The sequence below is a fragment of the Purpureocillium lilacinum genome (genome assembly GCF_023168085.1).
Source record: "Purpureocillium lilacinum CBS 284.36 DNA, scaffold_2, whole genome shotgun sequence".
NCBI lineage: Eukaryota > Fungi > Ascomycota > Sordariomycetes > Hypocreales > Ophiocordycipitaceae > Purpureocillium > Purpureocillium lilacinum.
The window spans coordinates 5,675,151-5,691,339 of NW_027072112.1; the positions used below are offsets into that span (position 1 = coordinate 5,675,151).

The 16,189-nt window shown below is 60.6% G+C and overlaps 6 protein-coding genes across 6 annotated transcripts; 2 read left to right on the forward strand and 4 right to left on the reverse strand.

Annotated features, from left to right (window-relative positions):
* Window positions 1–288: 288 nt before the first annotated feature.
* Window positions 289–1,425, reverse strand: PLICBS_003501 (uncharacterized protein; the record flags this gene model as incomplete). The annotated part of the gene is made up of 1 exon (XM_018323248.2): window positions 289–1,425. One exon carries the CDS (start codon window positions 1,423–1,425, stop codon window positions 289–291), a length of 1,137 nt encoding a protein of 378 aa, XP_018178478.2.
* Window positions 1,426–2,497: 1,072 nt separating this feature from the next.
* Window positions 2,498–5,489, forward strand: PLICBS_003502 (uncharacterized protein; the record flags this gene model as incomplete). Its single annotated transcript, XM_018323249.2, has 2 exons — window positions 2,498–5,389; window positions 5,445–5,489. 2 exons carry the CDS (start codon window positions 2,498–2,500, stop codon window positions 5,487–5,489), a joined length of 2,937 nt encoding a protein of 978 aa, XP_018178479.2.
* A 110-nt stretch (window positions 5,490–5,599) lies between these two features.
* Window positions 5,600–6,607, reverse strand: PLICBS_003503 (uncharacterized protein; the record flags this gene model as incomplete). Its single annotated transcript, XM_018323250.2, has 1 exon — window positions 5,600–6,607. The coding sequence occupies one exon, from the start codon at window positions 6,605–6,607 to the stop codon at window positions 5,600–5,602; it is 1,008 nt and encodes a 335-aa protein (XP_018178480.2).
* A 987-nt stretch (window positions 6,608–7,594) lies between these two features.
* Window positions 7,595–9,475, reverse strand: PLICBS_003504 (uncharacterized protein; the record flags this gene model as incomplete). Its single annotated transcript, XM_018323251.2, has 2 exons — window positions 7,595–9,254; window positions 9,309–9,475. The coding sequence occupies 2 exons, from the start codon at window positions 9,473–9,475 to the stop codon at window positions 7,595–7,597; spliced, it is 1,827 nt and encodes a 608-aa protein (XP_018178481.2).
* A 3,512-nt stretch (window positions 9,476–12,987) lies between these two features.
* Window positions 12,988–14,241, forward strand: PLICBS_003505 (uncharacterized protein; the record flags this gene model as incomplete). The annotated part of the gene is made up of 1 exon (XM_018323253.2): window positions 12,988–14,241. The coding sequence occupies one exon, from the start codon at window positions 12,988–12,990 to the stop codon at window positions 14,239–14,241; it is 1,254 nt and encodes a 417-aa protein (XP_018178483.1).
* A 629-nt stretch (window positions 14,242–14,870) lies between these two features.
* Window positions 14,871–15,736, reverse strand: PLICBS_003506 (uncharacterized protein; the record flags this gene model as incomplete). The annotated part of the gene is made up of 3 exons (XM_065600234.1): window positions 14,871–15,127; window positions 15,223–15,318; window positions 15,445–15,736. The coding sequence occupies 3 exons, from the start codon at window positions 15,734–15,736 to the stop codon at window positions 14,871–14,873; spliced, it is 645 nt and encodes a 214-aa protein (XP_065456306.1).
* Window positions 15,737–16,189: the final 453 nt, after the last annotated feature.

A 16,189-nucleotide genomic window follows, 5' to 3' on the forward strand; every position in this document is an offset into this window, starting at 1 on the left:
CATTTCAACATCCGTTGCGGGGCCTAGCAACAGCGTGGGGTTGGAAGAGCCCCGAGAGAAGCCCCCTAAGCATCTGATCGGGACTTGTGTGAGGAGTTGGTGTTTGTATGACAGGGAGTTTGAAATGGGACACGTCGGCACATGTGTTTATATGTCGAGTTTACATTGCGCTTGGACAGCAGTTGAAAATACAGTTCTGGAATATCGCTAGCTGAAACGCCCAAAAGCCCTTTATATGCTCGCCTGTGGATATGCCGTGCCGTAACGGTGCACCCCTCCCTTCATTTTCTACGCCGGCAGTGCCGTCCCGTTTCCTTGCTGATGCAAGCCCCTTTTTCTGCGATCCATCAACGCGCGCTCAATGCTCAGCCTTGCCACGCGTCCATTCATTCGCAGCTCTCTCGCGTGCGCGTTGCTCAGGCCCAACAGGCCAGCACTGACCAGGAGCAGCGACATGAGTACAATGGCGCCAGCTTGGCTCAGGTTCCCACTGAAGGCCGCGACGAGGTAGACGAGCAGCTTGGCGGCGGCCTCGAGGTAGCCGTCGAGGGTGGACTTGTCGCGCAGCCACGTCTGGGTCGTGAGCGCTCGGAGGTCCGAGTCCATGCCGCGCAAGACGGCACGACGGCCACCTCCAAGCTCAATGGCGTATGAGGTTCGCCTGTCTGGTAGTGCCGGGGGCGCAGACTCTGAGACGGCTAGTGAGGGCGGAATCGGTTGTGATCGAGACGGAGGCGGCGAGGGACGAGAGCGTTGCTTGATGGACCAGATGTTGAGGATGCGGGAAATCATGAGGGCGAGGATGAATGCCAGGCCCCACCAGTCGGCGAGAAGTATCATAAAGGTTAGGGAGGCGACGGTGAGGAGTGGGCTTGCGAGGTAGAAGAGGTGGCTCAGCCAGTCCACCTCGCTGATCTGCTGGACAACATCTGTAGCATTCAGTGCCTCGACTTGCTCATGCGCAGGCTGCTTCGGCCGTCGACGCCACCAGCTGCCAAAAGCCTGGCGTAGCTGCTGGATCTCTTCCCTGCCTGTCTTCTCCTTGAGCATGCCCACGTCGAGAGTTAGGGTCCCAGTTTCGTTGACCTCTTGCCATAGCCTGCGAAGATAGTTGACCATGGCTCTGTTGGAGACGGGGAAGCGCGTCTGAGTATCGCCCTCGACAGCAGAGTCGCCATCACTGCCTCCGTCGGAGCCCGAGGAGGGCCGCCTCTGGTCGAAGAGGGCATCGGCAGCCTGTTGATAGTGCAAGCCGGGGGCGAGCACCAGAGCGTCGAGCCAGGACGAACCACCGGCGATGACTGTGCGCTGAGCGATGGTGTTGAGATCGGCGAGGGCAAGGAGACCGCCGGCCGAAAGGGTGAGGTTCGGGATCGGAGTGGGGGACCACGAGGAGATGAGAGGCCGGGTCGTCGTTGAGTTCATGGTGCTGGCTCTACTCCGCTAGTGGCTCGTGCATCCGTCGCGCGAAGGGTGAGGACGGACACCTCGAGCCTGGGCCTTCTGCCACGGCTACAACATGGCGTGGGCAGCGACTCGAGATCGACGGTGTTGCATAAGGAATATTGGGGGTCACTTCCTGCCTAGAGTACAGTGTGAGCATCCTGTTTACCTGTTCACAGTCGATACGGGAAGGAGCGTTCGTACTGCGAGAACTCGCTACGCGGGGCGTTCCTCCCCTCGTATAAGAATTGAAGCCAATGGTGTCTACAGGCCGCGATAAAGCAAAGTAAAGCGGAAGGCGTCCCGAGATCGCACCTACCCGCGGCATTCAGAGACAAGTCACGGTAGATCTTCACGTGCATGGTGTCGAGGTCGAGGGGGTGGGTGACCTCGTTGGCTGCGCCAGTGCGACGCAAAGTGACGGCATCAGCGGTTACAAGCTCCGGGGTGAGACATGGCACAAAGTTGGTTGGCAGCCAACTCGGGGAGGGAGGGCTGGAAGCCAACACGCAAGCCTCTCTGGATGCGAAGTCGGGGTACTTCGTCAATAACTCCAATGAAGTTAAACGGGGACAAAATCACAAGGCATTTGGCGGGCTGGTTTGCATAATGTTGGCGATGAATTACAAGGCCTGTCGTCGGCTGTTCTGCTGCCGCATCTCGACGTCTTGGTGGATGTCACTGGGCCGTATTGGTGGCCACCCAAGACAAGCTTCCTCAAGTGCAACCCGGCTTCTCGCTGCACGTCACCGCCACACATCGATGCCTGCGGTCTAGACCAAGCTCGAGTGTCACAAGCTCCTTCAAAGGTAGCATTCCTCGCCGCGAAACGGACGCCATTTTAATCCGCACGTAAAACGTACGGAGGACCACACCAAACCCTCCGCGGGCGAGGGACCTGTGAGCTACCCTATACCGAGTTTTGGCGACCCCCCCACGATGACTAAGCGAACAGAAGCTCCCTAATCGCTGCTCCCAGCTGACGCCTTCCTGACAGCCACCAAGCTCGAGCTCCCGCGACAGCTCAGCTCCAGGACAAGTCGCCATCGCCAACATGCGACGCACACTCCAATCGGCCCTGCTACTGGGTCTGTCGACCCTCGCGGCCGCCGTATTCAAGGACGAGGTCGGCGACATCGACTTCCACTACTCCCTCCTCGGCTTGCCGCGACAAGACGCCACCTTCTTCCACCGACCGCGCAGGGACGAGAAGGCGAGCCTGCTCTACACAATCAGCGACCTCGGTGTCATCGGCGCCGTCAATCCGAGCAATGGCGACCTAGTATGGCGACAGCGCATTGCTGACGATGCCGACGACGTTGCGGCGCCCGGATTCCTACGCGCGCCTGAGGGCGAGCACTGGGTCGCGGCGGCTCAGGGCTCAAAGGTCCAGGCCTGGGGGGCCGCGTCGGGGCGCAATATCTGGCAGACGGAGTTCAAGGGCGAGGTGAAGGATCTCGAGATTCTCGAGATTACAGAGGCCTCGCGCAAGGACGTCCTGGCGCTTTTCGACGAGGATGGCGTCACTGTCTTGCGCCGCCTCCACGGCGCCCTTGGTACAGTCATCTGGGAGTTCCGCGAGCACAGCAAGGACGTGCCCCTCCAAGTCTCCAACAACATTGCCAATGTCTACGTCGTCAGTCTCCACGGCTCGGGGTCCTCGTACAACCTCAAGGTCACGTCGCTCGATACGGCTACCGGATCGCGCGTCGACCACTGGTCCGTCGGCACCAAGGGTGACATCCATGGGCCCAGCGATGTCATGTTTGTGGGCGCCAACTCGGCCGCGCCCATCGTCGCCTGGGCGAACAGCGGGCTGGCCAAGCTCAGTGTCAACATACTCGGGTCCAAGTCCAAGCAGGACTTTCATCTCCCTCCCGACGCGGCGTCGGTCCAGATCCACGCCCCGCATCTTGCGCAGTCGCAGCCGCACTTCCTGGTGCACATCCAGACCAAGCCAGACGGCGCGGGAGAAAAGAACAACAAGGCCATCGTGTTCCACACGAACCTGAAGACGGGGCAGAGTGATATTGCCTACGAGCTGCCATACTTCCGCGGCGAGGGTGCCTTTTCTGTGAGCTCCGAAGGCGCCAACGTCTATTTCACGCAAGTTGGCAGCGAGGAGACCCTGATCGTCTCGTCTGACTCCCACGCCATCCTTGCCCGCTGGCCCGTCAAGCAGGACGCCAAGGTTCATCCAGTCGCCGCTGCATCTGAGGTCGTTAAGAAGCCAGGCGGCACGGAGTTCGCCGTTCGCTCTGCTGTGCTCACACAATCCGACGACTGGACACTCATCCGCAATGGCGAGAAGGACTGGACCCGGGTTGAGGGCCTGTCTGGCGCCGTGGCCGCGGCTTGGGCTGAGATTCCCGAGGGGGAGGACCTGGCCAAGGTCCTGGCCGAGGAAGCCCACACGAACCCATTGTCCGCATATATCCACCGTGTGACGCGTCACATCGAAGACCTGCAGTACTTGCCCGGGTACTTGGCTAGCATTCCTGGCAATGTCATCAACAGCATTGCAGGTGGCGAGATCATCGGCAAGAAGCCTGGTCTCCACCGGGATACGTTTGGGTTCAACAAGGTCCTAGTCGTCGCCACCCGTCGAGGGCGCTTCTACGGCCTCGACTCTGGCAACGGGGGCAAGGTCGTTTGGACGCAAGAGTTCTTCCCCCGTGATGCTAGCAACCCGCTGGAAGTCAGGGCGCTGACAGCAAACGGCGAGGTGGGTCTGATGATTGTGTATGGCGCCGAAGGCGAGCATGCCACCTTCAACTCTACGACGGGAGCTTGGCGTACCCTTGTCGGCGCCACTGGCGACCGAGACGCCATCTCCAGCGTTGCTGTCGTCGACACCGAGTCCGACAAGCTCCTGCTCCCTATTGGTCCCGATGGACTGCCGGCGGGGGATCTGCCCCCTGGTTGGGATGCTGGCCGGACTGTGGTCGTGCGAAGCGGTGATGTCCTCAAGGGCGTCAAGTACGGCTCCGAGGGTGGCAAGGTCACCAAGCAGGACGTCTGGCAATTGCAGGTGTTTGTCGGGCAGAAGATTGTCGAGGTTGCCAGCCTTCCGTCGCACAACCCCATCGCCTCTATCGGCCGTGTCCTGGGCGACCGCCGCGTCATGTACAAGTACCTGAACCCCAACAGCCTCGTCGTCGCCGTGGCGGACGAAAAGGCCAACAGCCTGTCCGTGCAGCTCCTCGACACTGTCTCTGGCCAAGTTCTCGCCTCCCAGCTTTACGACGGCGCCGACTCGGCCAAGGCGGTGTCCTGCGCCATGGCTGAGAACTGGTACGCGTGCTCATTCTTCGGCGACTACAAGCTCGACGACAACACGGATCGCTCCATCAAGGGCTACCAGGTGGTAGTCTCGGATCTGTACGAGTCGCCAGACCCGAACAGCCGCGGCCCGCTGGGTGAGTCGGCCAACTTCTCGTCGCTCAACCCCGTCGACAGCCCGACCGGCGTGCCGCTGCCGTGGGTGGTCTCTCAGGCGTATGTCATGTCCCAGCCCCTGAGCACCCTGTCGGTCACGCAGACGCGCCAGGGCATCACCACCCGGGAGCTGGTCGCATACCTGCCGGAGTCGCACAGCATTCTTGGCCTTTCGCGGCACGCCATCGACCCCCGCCGGCCGGTCGGTCGAGAACCCACGGCCGCTGAGATGGAGGCCGAGGCGCTGATGAAGTACGCCCCCGCCATGGAGATTGACCCGCGCAGCATTCTCTCCCACGAGTATGACGTCGTCGGCGTCAGGGGCATCGTGGCGGCGCCGGCGCAGGTGGAGAGCACGAGCCTGCTGGCGGCGTACGGCGTGGACGTGTACGTGACGCGGGTCGCCCCGAGCGGCGTGTTTGACATTCTGGGCCAGGGCTTCGACAAGGTGACGCTCGTGGGCACGGTGCTGGCACTGCTGGGTGGCGTCATGTTTGTTGCCCCGATGGTACGTCCTCTTTTACTCTCACGCCCCAACTCTCACTCATACTGACATGCTTCAGGTCCGGAGAAAGCAGATCAACATGCGGTGGGTGGCCAACTTTTAGATGTAGACTACGTGTATGAAACAAAAGGAAGTTAAAAAAAAGATGTTTCGATTTCTGTCTTGCCGTTGCGGGATCCGGGATCCAGCTTGCTATTGCTACAATGCCCGTCTTCAGGCCTCGGGCCAGTTGTCGTTGATGGTCACACAGCTGCCATTCATGCCTCGCCCTCCGCCCTCTGCCAGAAAAACCACCGTCTGCGCCACGTCTTCGATCTTGGCTAGGCGGTTCCCCGGCTGCGTCTCCATCATCTTGGCCATGCCCTCGCGGTTCACCCCCCAATGACGCGACTTGGGCTCATCCTCCGTTCCCTCGTCCCCAACCTGCAGAGCGAAAGCATCGCTAATGTTCGTGTCGGTCAGGCCGCCCAGCGCGAGCGCCACGCACGACACGCCCTTGGGGCCGTAGAAGCCGGCCGTGTTGCGCGTCAGCCCCAGGAGGGCGTGCTTGGACGCCGTGTAGGCCACGCCCGCGGACAGGCCCCTGAACGAGGCGTTGCTGGCAATGTTGACGATGAGCCGTCCGGTGTCGTCCTCCTTGCCAACGGCGGCACCATCACCCGCACGGCCGCCTCCATCCTCCTGCCGCTCCGCGCCGTCATCCACCATCGTCGGGTCCGCACCCGTACCGTCGCCCTCGACCTCACGCCGCCGGCGCTTCAGCAGCCACGGCAGCGCATGCTTCGTCACGAGAAACGGCCCCGTGGCATTGACACTCATCACGCGGTTCCACACCTCCCCGTCACACACCCCCGCCGGGTCGAAGCGGTCCATAATAGCCGCGTTATTCACCACGACGTGCAGCGCGCCGAACGCACTAATCGTAGCCTCGATGAGCGCCTTGACGTTGGACTCCACCGTGACATCTACGGGGTAGAAGCGCACCTCCGGCGGACTCACGGACGAGGACGGCGGCGGCGACGACCGCGGCTGCGAGGGCGATGTGCCTGGCGTCAATGGCGTGGGGCTCCGCAAAAACTTGTGCTCGGCCTGGGCGAGCCGCTCCGGGTTGATGTCGCAGACCATGACGTTGGCGCCCGCGGCGTGGAGCGCCCGCGCGATGGCCAGCCCGAGGCCGCCGGCTGCGCCCGTGACGAGGGCTGTCTTGCCGAGAAGTGACATGCTGAATAACTGGACGGGGGCGTGAAGTGTCTGTCAGTGTACGGTCAGGTTTCATGGCGCGGTGCTGGCACAGGCACGAGGACGGGCATATCTCGTACGTTTGTTGATGGCGTAGGTGGTAACAATCCAGGCCGTGATGCCGTAATCCCAACAATAACGTAGACAGCTAGTGGCTATCGAGTTTATTTCATGTACAAGCCCAAGATCGTAGTATGGTGCCGTGGAATTGTCGGAGCTCCGCCTAGACGCAGTGACAGATGACGGGAAAGGAAGAAACGGTCTCTCTCTCTCCCCCCTCAGGCGATCTATTCCCCAAGCTAGGTGCCTCGCAGCTGCCTGGGCAAGATAGGTCGTTCATATAGCAAACCTCCCATCCGCGCGGAAGGTGAACTCGCAGCTCAACCTCGGGACTTACAACATACACTACGTACATCCCCTTCCTTGGACCGCTACGACAGTACGCAGGTCCGGCTCCCCTTCTCCTTCTCTGCCCTCCCGAGTATCGCTTCCCACAACTACCTATCCACTCCCACCGACGAAAGGAACCATCTCACGTGTATATCATCGTATTCGCATTGGCGGATTCTGGCTAATCGCGGGGGCTCCGTTTCGCAGCCGCCTCCCCCCTGGCTCGGGGTGCCTGGCTGTGCCTATGCGGTCCACGATGCACTCCACGCGCTAGCGCCCGCTTGCTGTCGAAATGCCGTGGATCCCGCATGTCATCCCGCTGTGGGGACCGTCAACGGCATGCGGACCGAATACGAAGGATCGCGAGGTGCAGCTCGAACGATCCCGGTATTCGCGTATCTCTTATAGGTACGACAGGCACCGGCTAAATTCGAGGGGCTTGTGCCGGATACCGTCAATCCTTGCCAGCCTCCGCAAGCAAAGCTTGTGTTGCTTGGATCCGTCCTGTATTCACTCGCCTGCTCTAAATATCTATGGGATTTCCGTAAAGTCATAAACACGAACCAGCCCAGATCACGCCTAGCAATCGGTCTTCCAGTTCTTCTTGATCCACTCGCCCAGCTTGTACGTCAGAGTCCCATCCATGTAACGCTGGACGTCGTCATCGCTGAAATCGCCCCCGCTGAACTTGAGCGCTGGAATGATCCACGGCTGCACAAAGTCGATGAACACCAAGTCTACCTTCTCCGGCTTACCCTCGTCGGGGAATTCGATCTCGGCCTGAATGCAGTTGGGCACGGCATGGAACTTGATTTCCTTGTGTACCGTGTCATCACCGTCGCTGCCAATGTCGTCCTTTGTCGTGTATCCCGGAATCAAGTCGGGTCCGTCGGAGGTGGGAACACTTCGCAGTTCAAGACGTGGCTCCTCCTCTTCAGAATCATCGTCAACGAGACCGACGTGTGTTAGATCCTCAAAAGTCATTTGCTCCGGAATGTCGAGGAATCGCGAGTGAGTCCGGTCCGTTTCAAGCACCTTGCCTGCGCTGTTGAGCAGTCCAATCACCTTGGACGCCACGTCGTATGGCACGTCGGGGACGTAGCTGAAGCCGCTGGTGAACGGGCTCACCGTGTACGTGCTGTCACGAGTGAATGGGCCTTTGAAGATGTCAAAGCGGATGCCGCCCGTGTTGACAATCGCAAGGCGCGACTTCTCCTTTCGTGTGTCGCTCACAACAATGTCTGGCAAGACGTCGTCTTGCAGCCACGAATAGATACTCTCGTTGGACGGGAACTTGGCCCGGGACATCCAGAGGTCTTTCGGTGCGCAGCCGTACTTGTAGTCCAGCTGGAGGGCGTCCCGTGCCCTGGAAATCATGTCGCTGACACGTTTTCCATGCTTTGTGGGAAATGTCGTCTCGTTGAGCCCCGTGTGGTAGTACATGCCAAGCAAGTTGTTGTCCATGTATTTGCGGGTGAAGCTGAGCGACGCCTCGGCCGAGACGTCCTTGTCTGGTTTCTTGGCCTTCTTGATTCCGTCGACCGACATCCAGCCGATGGTCTCGAAATATCGGCCTGATGCCATGGCAAAAGACTGCGAATCGTAGCTGAGCGCGTCGCGCACATGGGCGTGCCCGCCAAAGAAGACGATGGGGGTGTGCCAGTTTTGCTTGCGCAACGCGGTGAAGATTGTACGGAACTCTTCCATGCGGAGGCCGACGTGCCCGATGACGACGAAGAGGTCCGGCTTCTCTCGCATAGCTTCCTGGAACCATTCCTCTTTGATGGTCTCCGCCACGGGCTGAACGACGCTGTTGTTGGCGTTGCCGGTAAAGTCGAACAAGAAGCCAAAAGCGACAATCTCCAGGCCCTGATTCTTGGTCTTGAATTTGCGGTAGCGCTGGGCCAACGGCTTTCGTTCGCCAGTGGTCGAGTCTATGTAGTCGAGGTTGGAGGCGATGTAGTTTTCCCTAAAGTTGGGGACAGTGGTGTTGTGCTCGCGGTCGGCCGAGTAGGCCTGGTACAGCTCGTGGTTGCCGATGCATATAATGTCGACATTCTGCTCAGCGTAAATATCGTACTGAAATAGGCCCTTCGGGGTGGATGCGTCATAGAGCCCGTTGCCCTCGATGCGATCGCCCGTGTCGACAAGCAGGAGGTCGGCGCCGGTATCATCGGCCCGCTTGCGCATGTGGTGGGCGAAGGAAATGTAGTCTCCCCAATCGGCAGAGTACTGCGGTCTGTTGATTGTCCGTCAGTACCGGGCAACGATGTGAAACGATGGGTGGACTCACTCTAGAAGATGTCCGCCGAGCCAGCCGTGGGTGTCTGTCGTGTGAAGAAAGTTGAGCTGACCCCAGGTCAGATCTCGCATCGGGGCAGCCACTGGGTCAACAGCTCCAGGCTGCGCCGCCCTGGCAACGAGGACGAGCGAGGCGCCCAGCACCGATCGCGTAAACATGGTGGCGGGGTATCAGGACGTTGCCATCCACTTGTATATGACGCGTTGTCGCAGCAAGGCCGGTTGTGATGGGAGTAAGGCTTGTTGATGATGGAGTTGAGGTGGAGGAGGAGAGCGTTGGGATGTCAACGACCTTGATGTCTGGCCTGAACTGTTGACATCAGCACGTGGCGCGGCACTGGGGCAGGCGTGCCTGACGCACTTGCCGCCTGCCGCCTGCCTCTTGCCTCTTGGAGGTACGAGGTACACATGACCCGCGCCATGCGGCATCATGTGACCACTGGTGATGCTACGCCTCGAAGTTCACCAGACACTATCACCGCCTGCTTCCGAAAAGCTTCACTTGTTCCGTCCTCAGGCCCGCCCACCGCATCGGCGGCGTCCTCGCTGATCGAAGCTGCACACAACTTGATGGAGCTTGACGCGACCGACGGAGCAGTGGGGCCGCGGAGGCAGGCCGTCGAGCTTCTGCGGCTCCCCCTCCGCAGGGTCCAACGACTCACTCGCTCACGGCATGTCTTCACGGTCAGCGTCATTCCGCATTAGGAAAAAACCGTGCAGCTTGGCATTGCTTGTCCAGCGCCTGTCGAATGGCGTCCCGAACCAGCTCTGAGCGAGCCCGAACACCCCGCCAGGTAAGCCGTGGCCTCTCTTCTGCCTTGCGCGGTCCAGACGCCTGGGTGGCCCCTCTGCGTGGCCGTCGAGAACTTGGTGCCGGCTCTCGGAGTCGGACTTGGATGCCCCCGAGTGCCAGATCGGGGAATAAGCAGGCGTGTCGCTGGCATCACCCAGTGGGGCGAGCTGATGAATGCCTCCGCGTCACGGTCACGCAGCCGCATCATCCGCCTCGAGCGCTGTTTCGTTTCCCGCGACGACCGTTGCAGAACAATGACGGGAAAACGGGTTGGTCGTTTACGGCCTCGGTGCGTGCCATACGGGCCCCTCTCAGCCCGCGGCCCTTTGCACCGATCGCCAGTCCCCTGGTGGACCTGAAGACCGCCACTCGTTTGGGTCGCTTTCACGCCTGTGCAGCGAGTGCAGATGCTGGGAAAGGGCCCGAAGCGGATTGGGCCGTCTTTCAGCCCTGCGGAGAAGGTTGCGGCGGCGCCAGTCTCAGAAGCTAACATGACTTTCAGACTTGTCGCAAGGGCAGGCTGGGCCAGCAGCCACCCGGCGCACAAAGTTCCCCCATTCAGAAGGGCCCTGTCGCGCGGCGGTACGAAATACGAGTCTCGGCCCCGTCGACGGATGCAATGCAACCTGGTGATTCGCGGATCTGCAAGTGCCATGTTGCAGCTTTATTTATAAGACGGGACGACTTCTTGGACGTTGGCGACCGGACGACCGGCCTCGAGACTCTGGAACTCTTGGACCATTCCCACGAACCGCGCCCAGCATCTCGGCTTTGCCTCGAACCGCTTCTCGTCGCTGGCCATCGTCGCGGCGCATGATTTCCGTTCAGCGGCAGGACACGTGGGGCGTCGTAGGGCTGGATCCTCGTGGACAGTACGAGTACACGGGCACCAGGAGTGACCCGGCCCGAAAGACGCCCGGGAGGGCGCAGACAGCCATGCCCTCGGGCCAAGGTGAGCAGATGGCCTCTGTTGCAGCCTCTCATCACGGCGTCGTTGCGGCAGCTCGCTGTGTGATTGATTGCGACAGCATACACGGGTTCCTTCGCTTGCTCTCGCTGACATGGTTCAAGTACCGGCACTTCGGACCGTGATGGCGCCCAAGTCGGAAGAGGAATGCTTCGAGCTCCTCGTAAAGGAACTATCGTCCATACCGGACCGGGAGCCTCCTGTTGCCCAGAACGGCGAGACCTCTCCAGACGGAGGGCAATTGACGCCGGTTGCCAGTGAGTCCAGGATGTGCCAGCAAGATGGCTCCGGGGTACCGGCTCACACGAGAGATGCAGTGACGAGCACGAGCAGCGCGCCAGGCGTGGGCACGGCCACCAATGTCATGATTGCAAGGACGATCCGAGCTGCCATGTCCGACATCCGCCCATCCTCTTGAGGCGACAGCCAGTTGCAATGGACACGGCACGCGTGCACGGCGCGGGCCTGGCAATGCACACGGCGCTTCGACGACAACGACGGATGGACCTTGAGTCAGCAGCTCGCCGAGGAAGGCAATTCGAGCCCCACGGACGAGCCGTGCTCGACGTGTGGAAAGGGGCATGGACAGTTGCTCGTCGTTGGTGAAGTTTGTGGTGGCCAGGGCGAGCGTGGGCCCCCGAGGGCTGAGGCGCTCGTTGGTGATGCGCCCAGCTAATCATTAGAGGACTGCTCCGTTCCCACGGGCCGAAGAGACGGGTGTTGCCCGCGCACGCAGCTTGGTCCGACGGGCCATGCAGGCTGGCAGACGCGGGGCCAGCCGCCATCAATGGAGGCTGTCTCAGCCTGGCGACGATGACATGCAGCGAAAGCGATTCGAGTTGTGTGCATGAAAAGTGCATTTTATACTGGACTGTATATACCAAACACATTGATGAAGCGGCGAGCTCGAATATCACGCTGTGAATTTTGATTCCTCTTCGTCTTCTCCACCGTGAGTAGATTAACCTTAGCAGCATCCAGGCGGCGCTGTTCTCGATCCCGGATGCCCGCCTCCCCGCCCCGCTCTGGGCGAAAACGCCACTCGCAGCGAACGCCACCCACGGGCTGCAAGCCAACCTAACGGCGACGGCAGGCACCGAAACGCCATTTTTTTTTTCTTGCCGTCGCTCTGCCAAATCAGTTCTCAGCGGGACGCCGCCCGGAGACGCCATCTCGTCCATCACCTGAGCAGCTGCATAACATCCATCCCCCTCTTCGCAGTCCCCCCGGGGTTTCTCTTCTCTCCTCGCCGCCATTGCGCAGTTCTCTCTTGGCCCGCGAAGGACATTCTTCAATCGGGCAGCTGACCGAACCGTCCTTGTCTCACCCACATCACATCATATCTACCTTATGCCACCCCGCGCCGCGACGAGCTCCCCCTCCTTGATCCTCACTCCGGCGCATCGACGAATGCGCCGCGCGCAACGGTAGAACAGACGGCAGGCGACTTGAGTCTTTGCGCTTGCTGCTTGGGGACGAGAAAGACTGGAGATACAGCAACAACAGTTACAGCTACAGTTACAGCTACACACACACGCACACTCTGCGTTGAGATAGACGCATAGGCTATTCACACATTCGCATCCGCATCTGCATCTGCATTGCGCGCAGCGTAGCATTTGCTGCGACGAAAAGGCAATAGCAACTTTACGATATTAAACCTTGAGCCACCATCAGGTAAGTTGCAGCGACGGCCCGCATGGCGTTATTGAGGGGAATGGACGGCTAACGCATGGGACGGGCGTGGTATGCAGACTTTGTCTTTGGATGAGCTCTGCTGGGTCTGCGCATCGCGAACCCTTGCTGTCGAAGCGTCGCCTCTCGAATCCAGGATACGACACCATTGCGCCTGACGCAACAGCACACCAAGGTCCGTCGGCACGCAGAAACGACAAACACGACCACGACGCCATGTCTACTTCCATCGAGCAAAAGGGCTTCTCTAGCCCCGTCGTCGCAGCCGACGGCAGCAAGACCGCCGGCCCCCACGATGCCCTCCACGTCGTCGACGGCAACGGCGGGCACGGGGGCTTCGGCACCGGCAACACCAGCAGCGGCAGCGACGACGACGAAACCGAGGCGGCCACGCGCGGGCTGCACATCCTCGAGGCGCGCTCCGCCCACTGGTACTCGTACCTGCTGACGCCGTCCTTCTGGCTCGTCATCGCCATCGGGCAGGTCCTCGCGCTGTGCATCACCGCCACCAACACCTTCACGTCGTTCCTCTCGGGCGCGCACTTCAACGCGCCCGCCTTCCAGACCTTCTTCAACTACGCCTTCCTCGCCGTCGTCTACAACACGCTGTTCCTCGTGCGCGACGGCCCGCGCGCGTGGTGGCGCCTCGCCCGCCGCGACGGCTGGAAGTACCTCATCATGGCCTTCCTCGACGTCGAGGGCAACTACTTCACCGTGCTCGCCTACCAGTACACCAACATCCTGTCGGCGCAGCTGCTCAACTTCTGGTCCATCGTCTGCGTCGTCCTCATCTCCTTCTTCCTGCTCAAGGTCCGCTACAAGATCTTCCAGGTCGTCGGCATCCTCGTCTGCTGCGGCGGCATGGGCATCCTGCTCGCGTCGGACCACATCACGGGCTCTAACGGAGGGCCCGGCGCCAACATGCTCAAGGGCGACCTCTTCGGCCTGCTCGGCGCCACCCTCTACGGCACCAGCAACGTCCTCGAGGAGTGGCTCGTCAGCAAGGCCCCCATGCACCACGTCCTCGCCTTCATCGGCCTGCTGGGCATGATCATCAACGGCGTCCAGGCCAGCATCTTTGACCGCGATAGCATCGCCGCCGCCAACTGGGACGGCCAGATCGCCGGCTGGCTCGTCGGCTACACCCTCTGCCTGGCGCTCTTCTACACCCTCGCCCCGCTCATCCTGCGCATGGGCAGCGCCGCCTTCTTCGACATTTCGCTCCTCACCGCAAACTTTTGGGGCGTCATCATCGGCATCCGCGTCTTTGGCCTCACCATCCACTTCCTCTACCCCATCGCGTTTGTCTGCATCGTCATCGGCCTCTTCGTCTACTTCCTCAGCGGCAACATCCTCGGCGACTCGCGCAAGCCCTGGCTCGGCGAGAACCAGGAGGGTGGCGTCGCGGGCATCGGCACCGCCAAGCTGCGTGCCATCAAGGCGGCCCAGGAGGAGCGCGAGCGGGTATGAGTGCAGTGTGTGCGTTGTGCTTCAGGGGCGTCGTGCAGTGGGAGTGAGCTGTCGGTGTAAGCAGTGTTGGAGTGGTTGAATAGTTAGCAGATGGCTGAGAGAAACGGTCTGTACCCGTCAGCTTGTAGGCATGTGCAGATGGTGGCCGTAATAGAGGATACAAGATTGTCAATCACAAGATTCCTCTTGCTGGCTTCGCATTTGTGACTTGTCAACATGCTCTTCATTCCTAGAATCTGCATATGCTCACTCACAAAAGCGGTCAGCTCCTGGTTGAGTCGAGGCTCCATAACGCCATCACCTGCATTGCCACGAACCCCTTATCTCTTTCCCCGTAGTTTTCCAGGGGCGGACGCCCACCTGTATAGAGCCTACGCAGTCAAGCCTGCTTCATAGCTGACATCCCACGCCCCCATCCCCGTCCCTGTGTGCGTCACAACAGCAAACCTCCCAACCCGTCCCTCTCCTCCCCCAAAGTCCACCTCCGCCGCCTCGCCAGCAACAGACTCGAGTCCCACAATCTCCCCGGCCATATGCTCGCTCGCACTGACGTAGAACCTCATCGCGGGCACTACCATGACGCTATCCATATTATGAGCGAGCACCTGTACACACATCGTCCGTGTCAGCTATGTTTTTCGTAGACAGTCGTAGGTGGTGCGGAAGCTGTGCCCGGGCAGAGCGTCATTGTCGCTCGTAGGTAAACGTACCGACGCAGCCACGGTCACGACGCCCAAGTCATTCATCTTCCCCAGGCCCACGAGGTACTCCTCATTCGGGTTGGGCATATCATCGCCCGTGATGATCTCGTAGGCGCCCGCCGTGGCCTCGGGGAGGACCTCTATCAGCGTCGGCGCATCGTTGACGACGCGCATTTCGAAAGTGCCTGGGATGAAACAATGCAGCAACGTTCGTTAGCATACGTATAACCAGCACGAGAACCGCATCGTGACAGCCTAGGGAGGGGGAGGGGGAACTCACTGCCGTTGACGCCCGAGCTGCCAATCTGTGCCAGCCGAATGACTCCTCCCGAGATCCTCACCCCGGGCGCGGGATACTGCGGTGCCTTCCCTGCCCCTTGGATATTTCTTTAGTTTCAAGCAACGAATACAACCGACGCAAAGGTTAATGCCCTCCAGGCGTCACGTCAAAGAGTTCAGACGACCAGGTGGAATCGCAGCATCAGTGATTAATGAGCCTTACAAGCATACCAGTCCGACGTGGTCCGCACATCCACGCTCCCTCCCGTCTGCACAAACGCAGTCACCCACGCATGGGCGAACACGTCGGACCCTCCGCCAGTGACCTCGGGCGGCTGCAGGAAGACGGAGTAAGTCCCATCGCGCCCGCTTTCGTTGCTGATCGTGATGCGGTAGTAGATTGTCGAAGGGGACGAAGACGACGACGACGACGACGACGACGACGACGCCGCCTGAGCCGAGACATGCGCCACGGCACAGGTCAAAGTGAGGAGCAGACTGAGCATCGTCCTCATCGCGGAGGACCTTCCCTCTCGTTCACCCGGAAAAGTCTACACGACCGTCTCTGGTTCGAAAAGAGTGGTTGACTTCCCGTGTGCAAGATGGGGGGGGGGGGGGGGGGGGGGGGGGGGGGGAATTATGCCCGTCAGACCGGCCCGGGAGCGGCACGCCCGCAGGCTTAAAGCCTCCATCCCCGGCTATTAAGTCACCCCCCCCCCTTTCTGCGCCCAACGCAGGCTCACTGAAAGAAAGACCCCGAGCGAGGAGGGCACGGGTACGGCATGAGCGTCATATGAGTTGAGGTACGGGGCGGCGGATCGGACTCACCCTCCCGCCTATCCCATCGGCGAGGTGAAGATGAGGCTTGAAACATAAATTAAACCCCCCGTGGCCTGTGCTCGGCAGCAACGGCAACGACGGGCATGATCATTCGGGTCTCGGGTCTCGGAGCGAATACCAATCGGCAG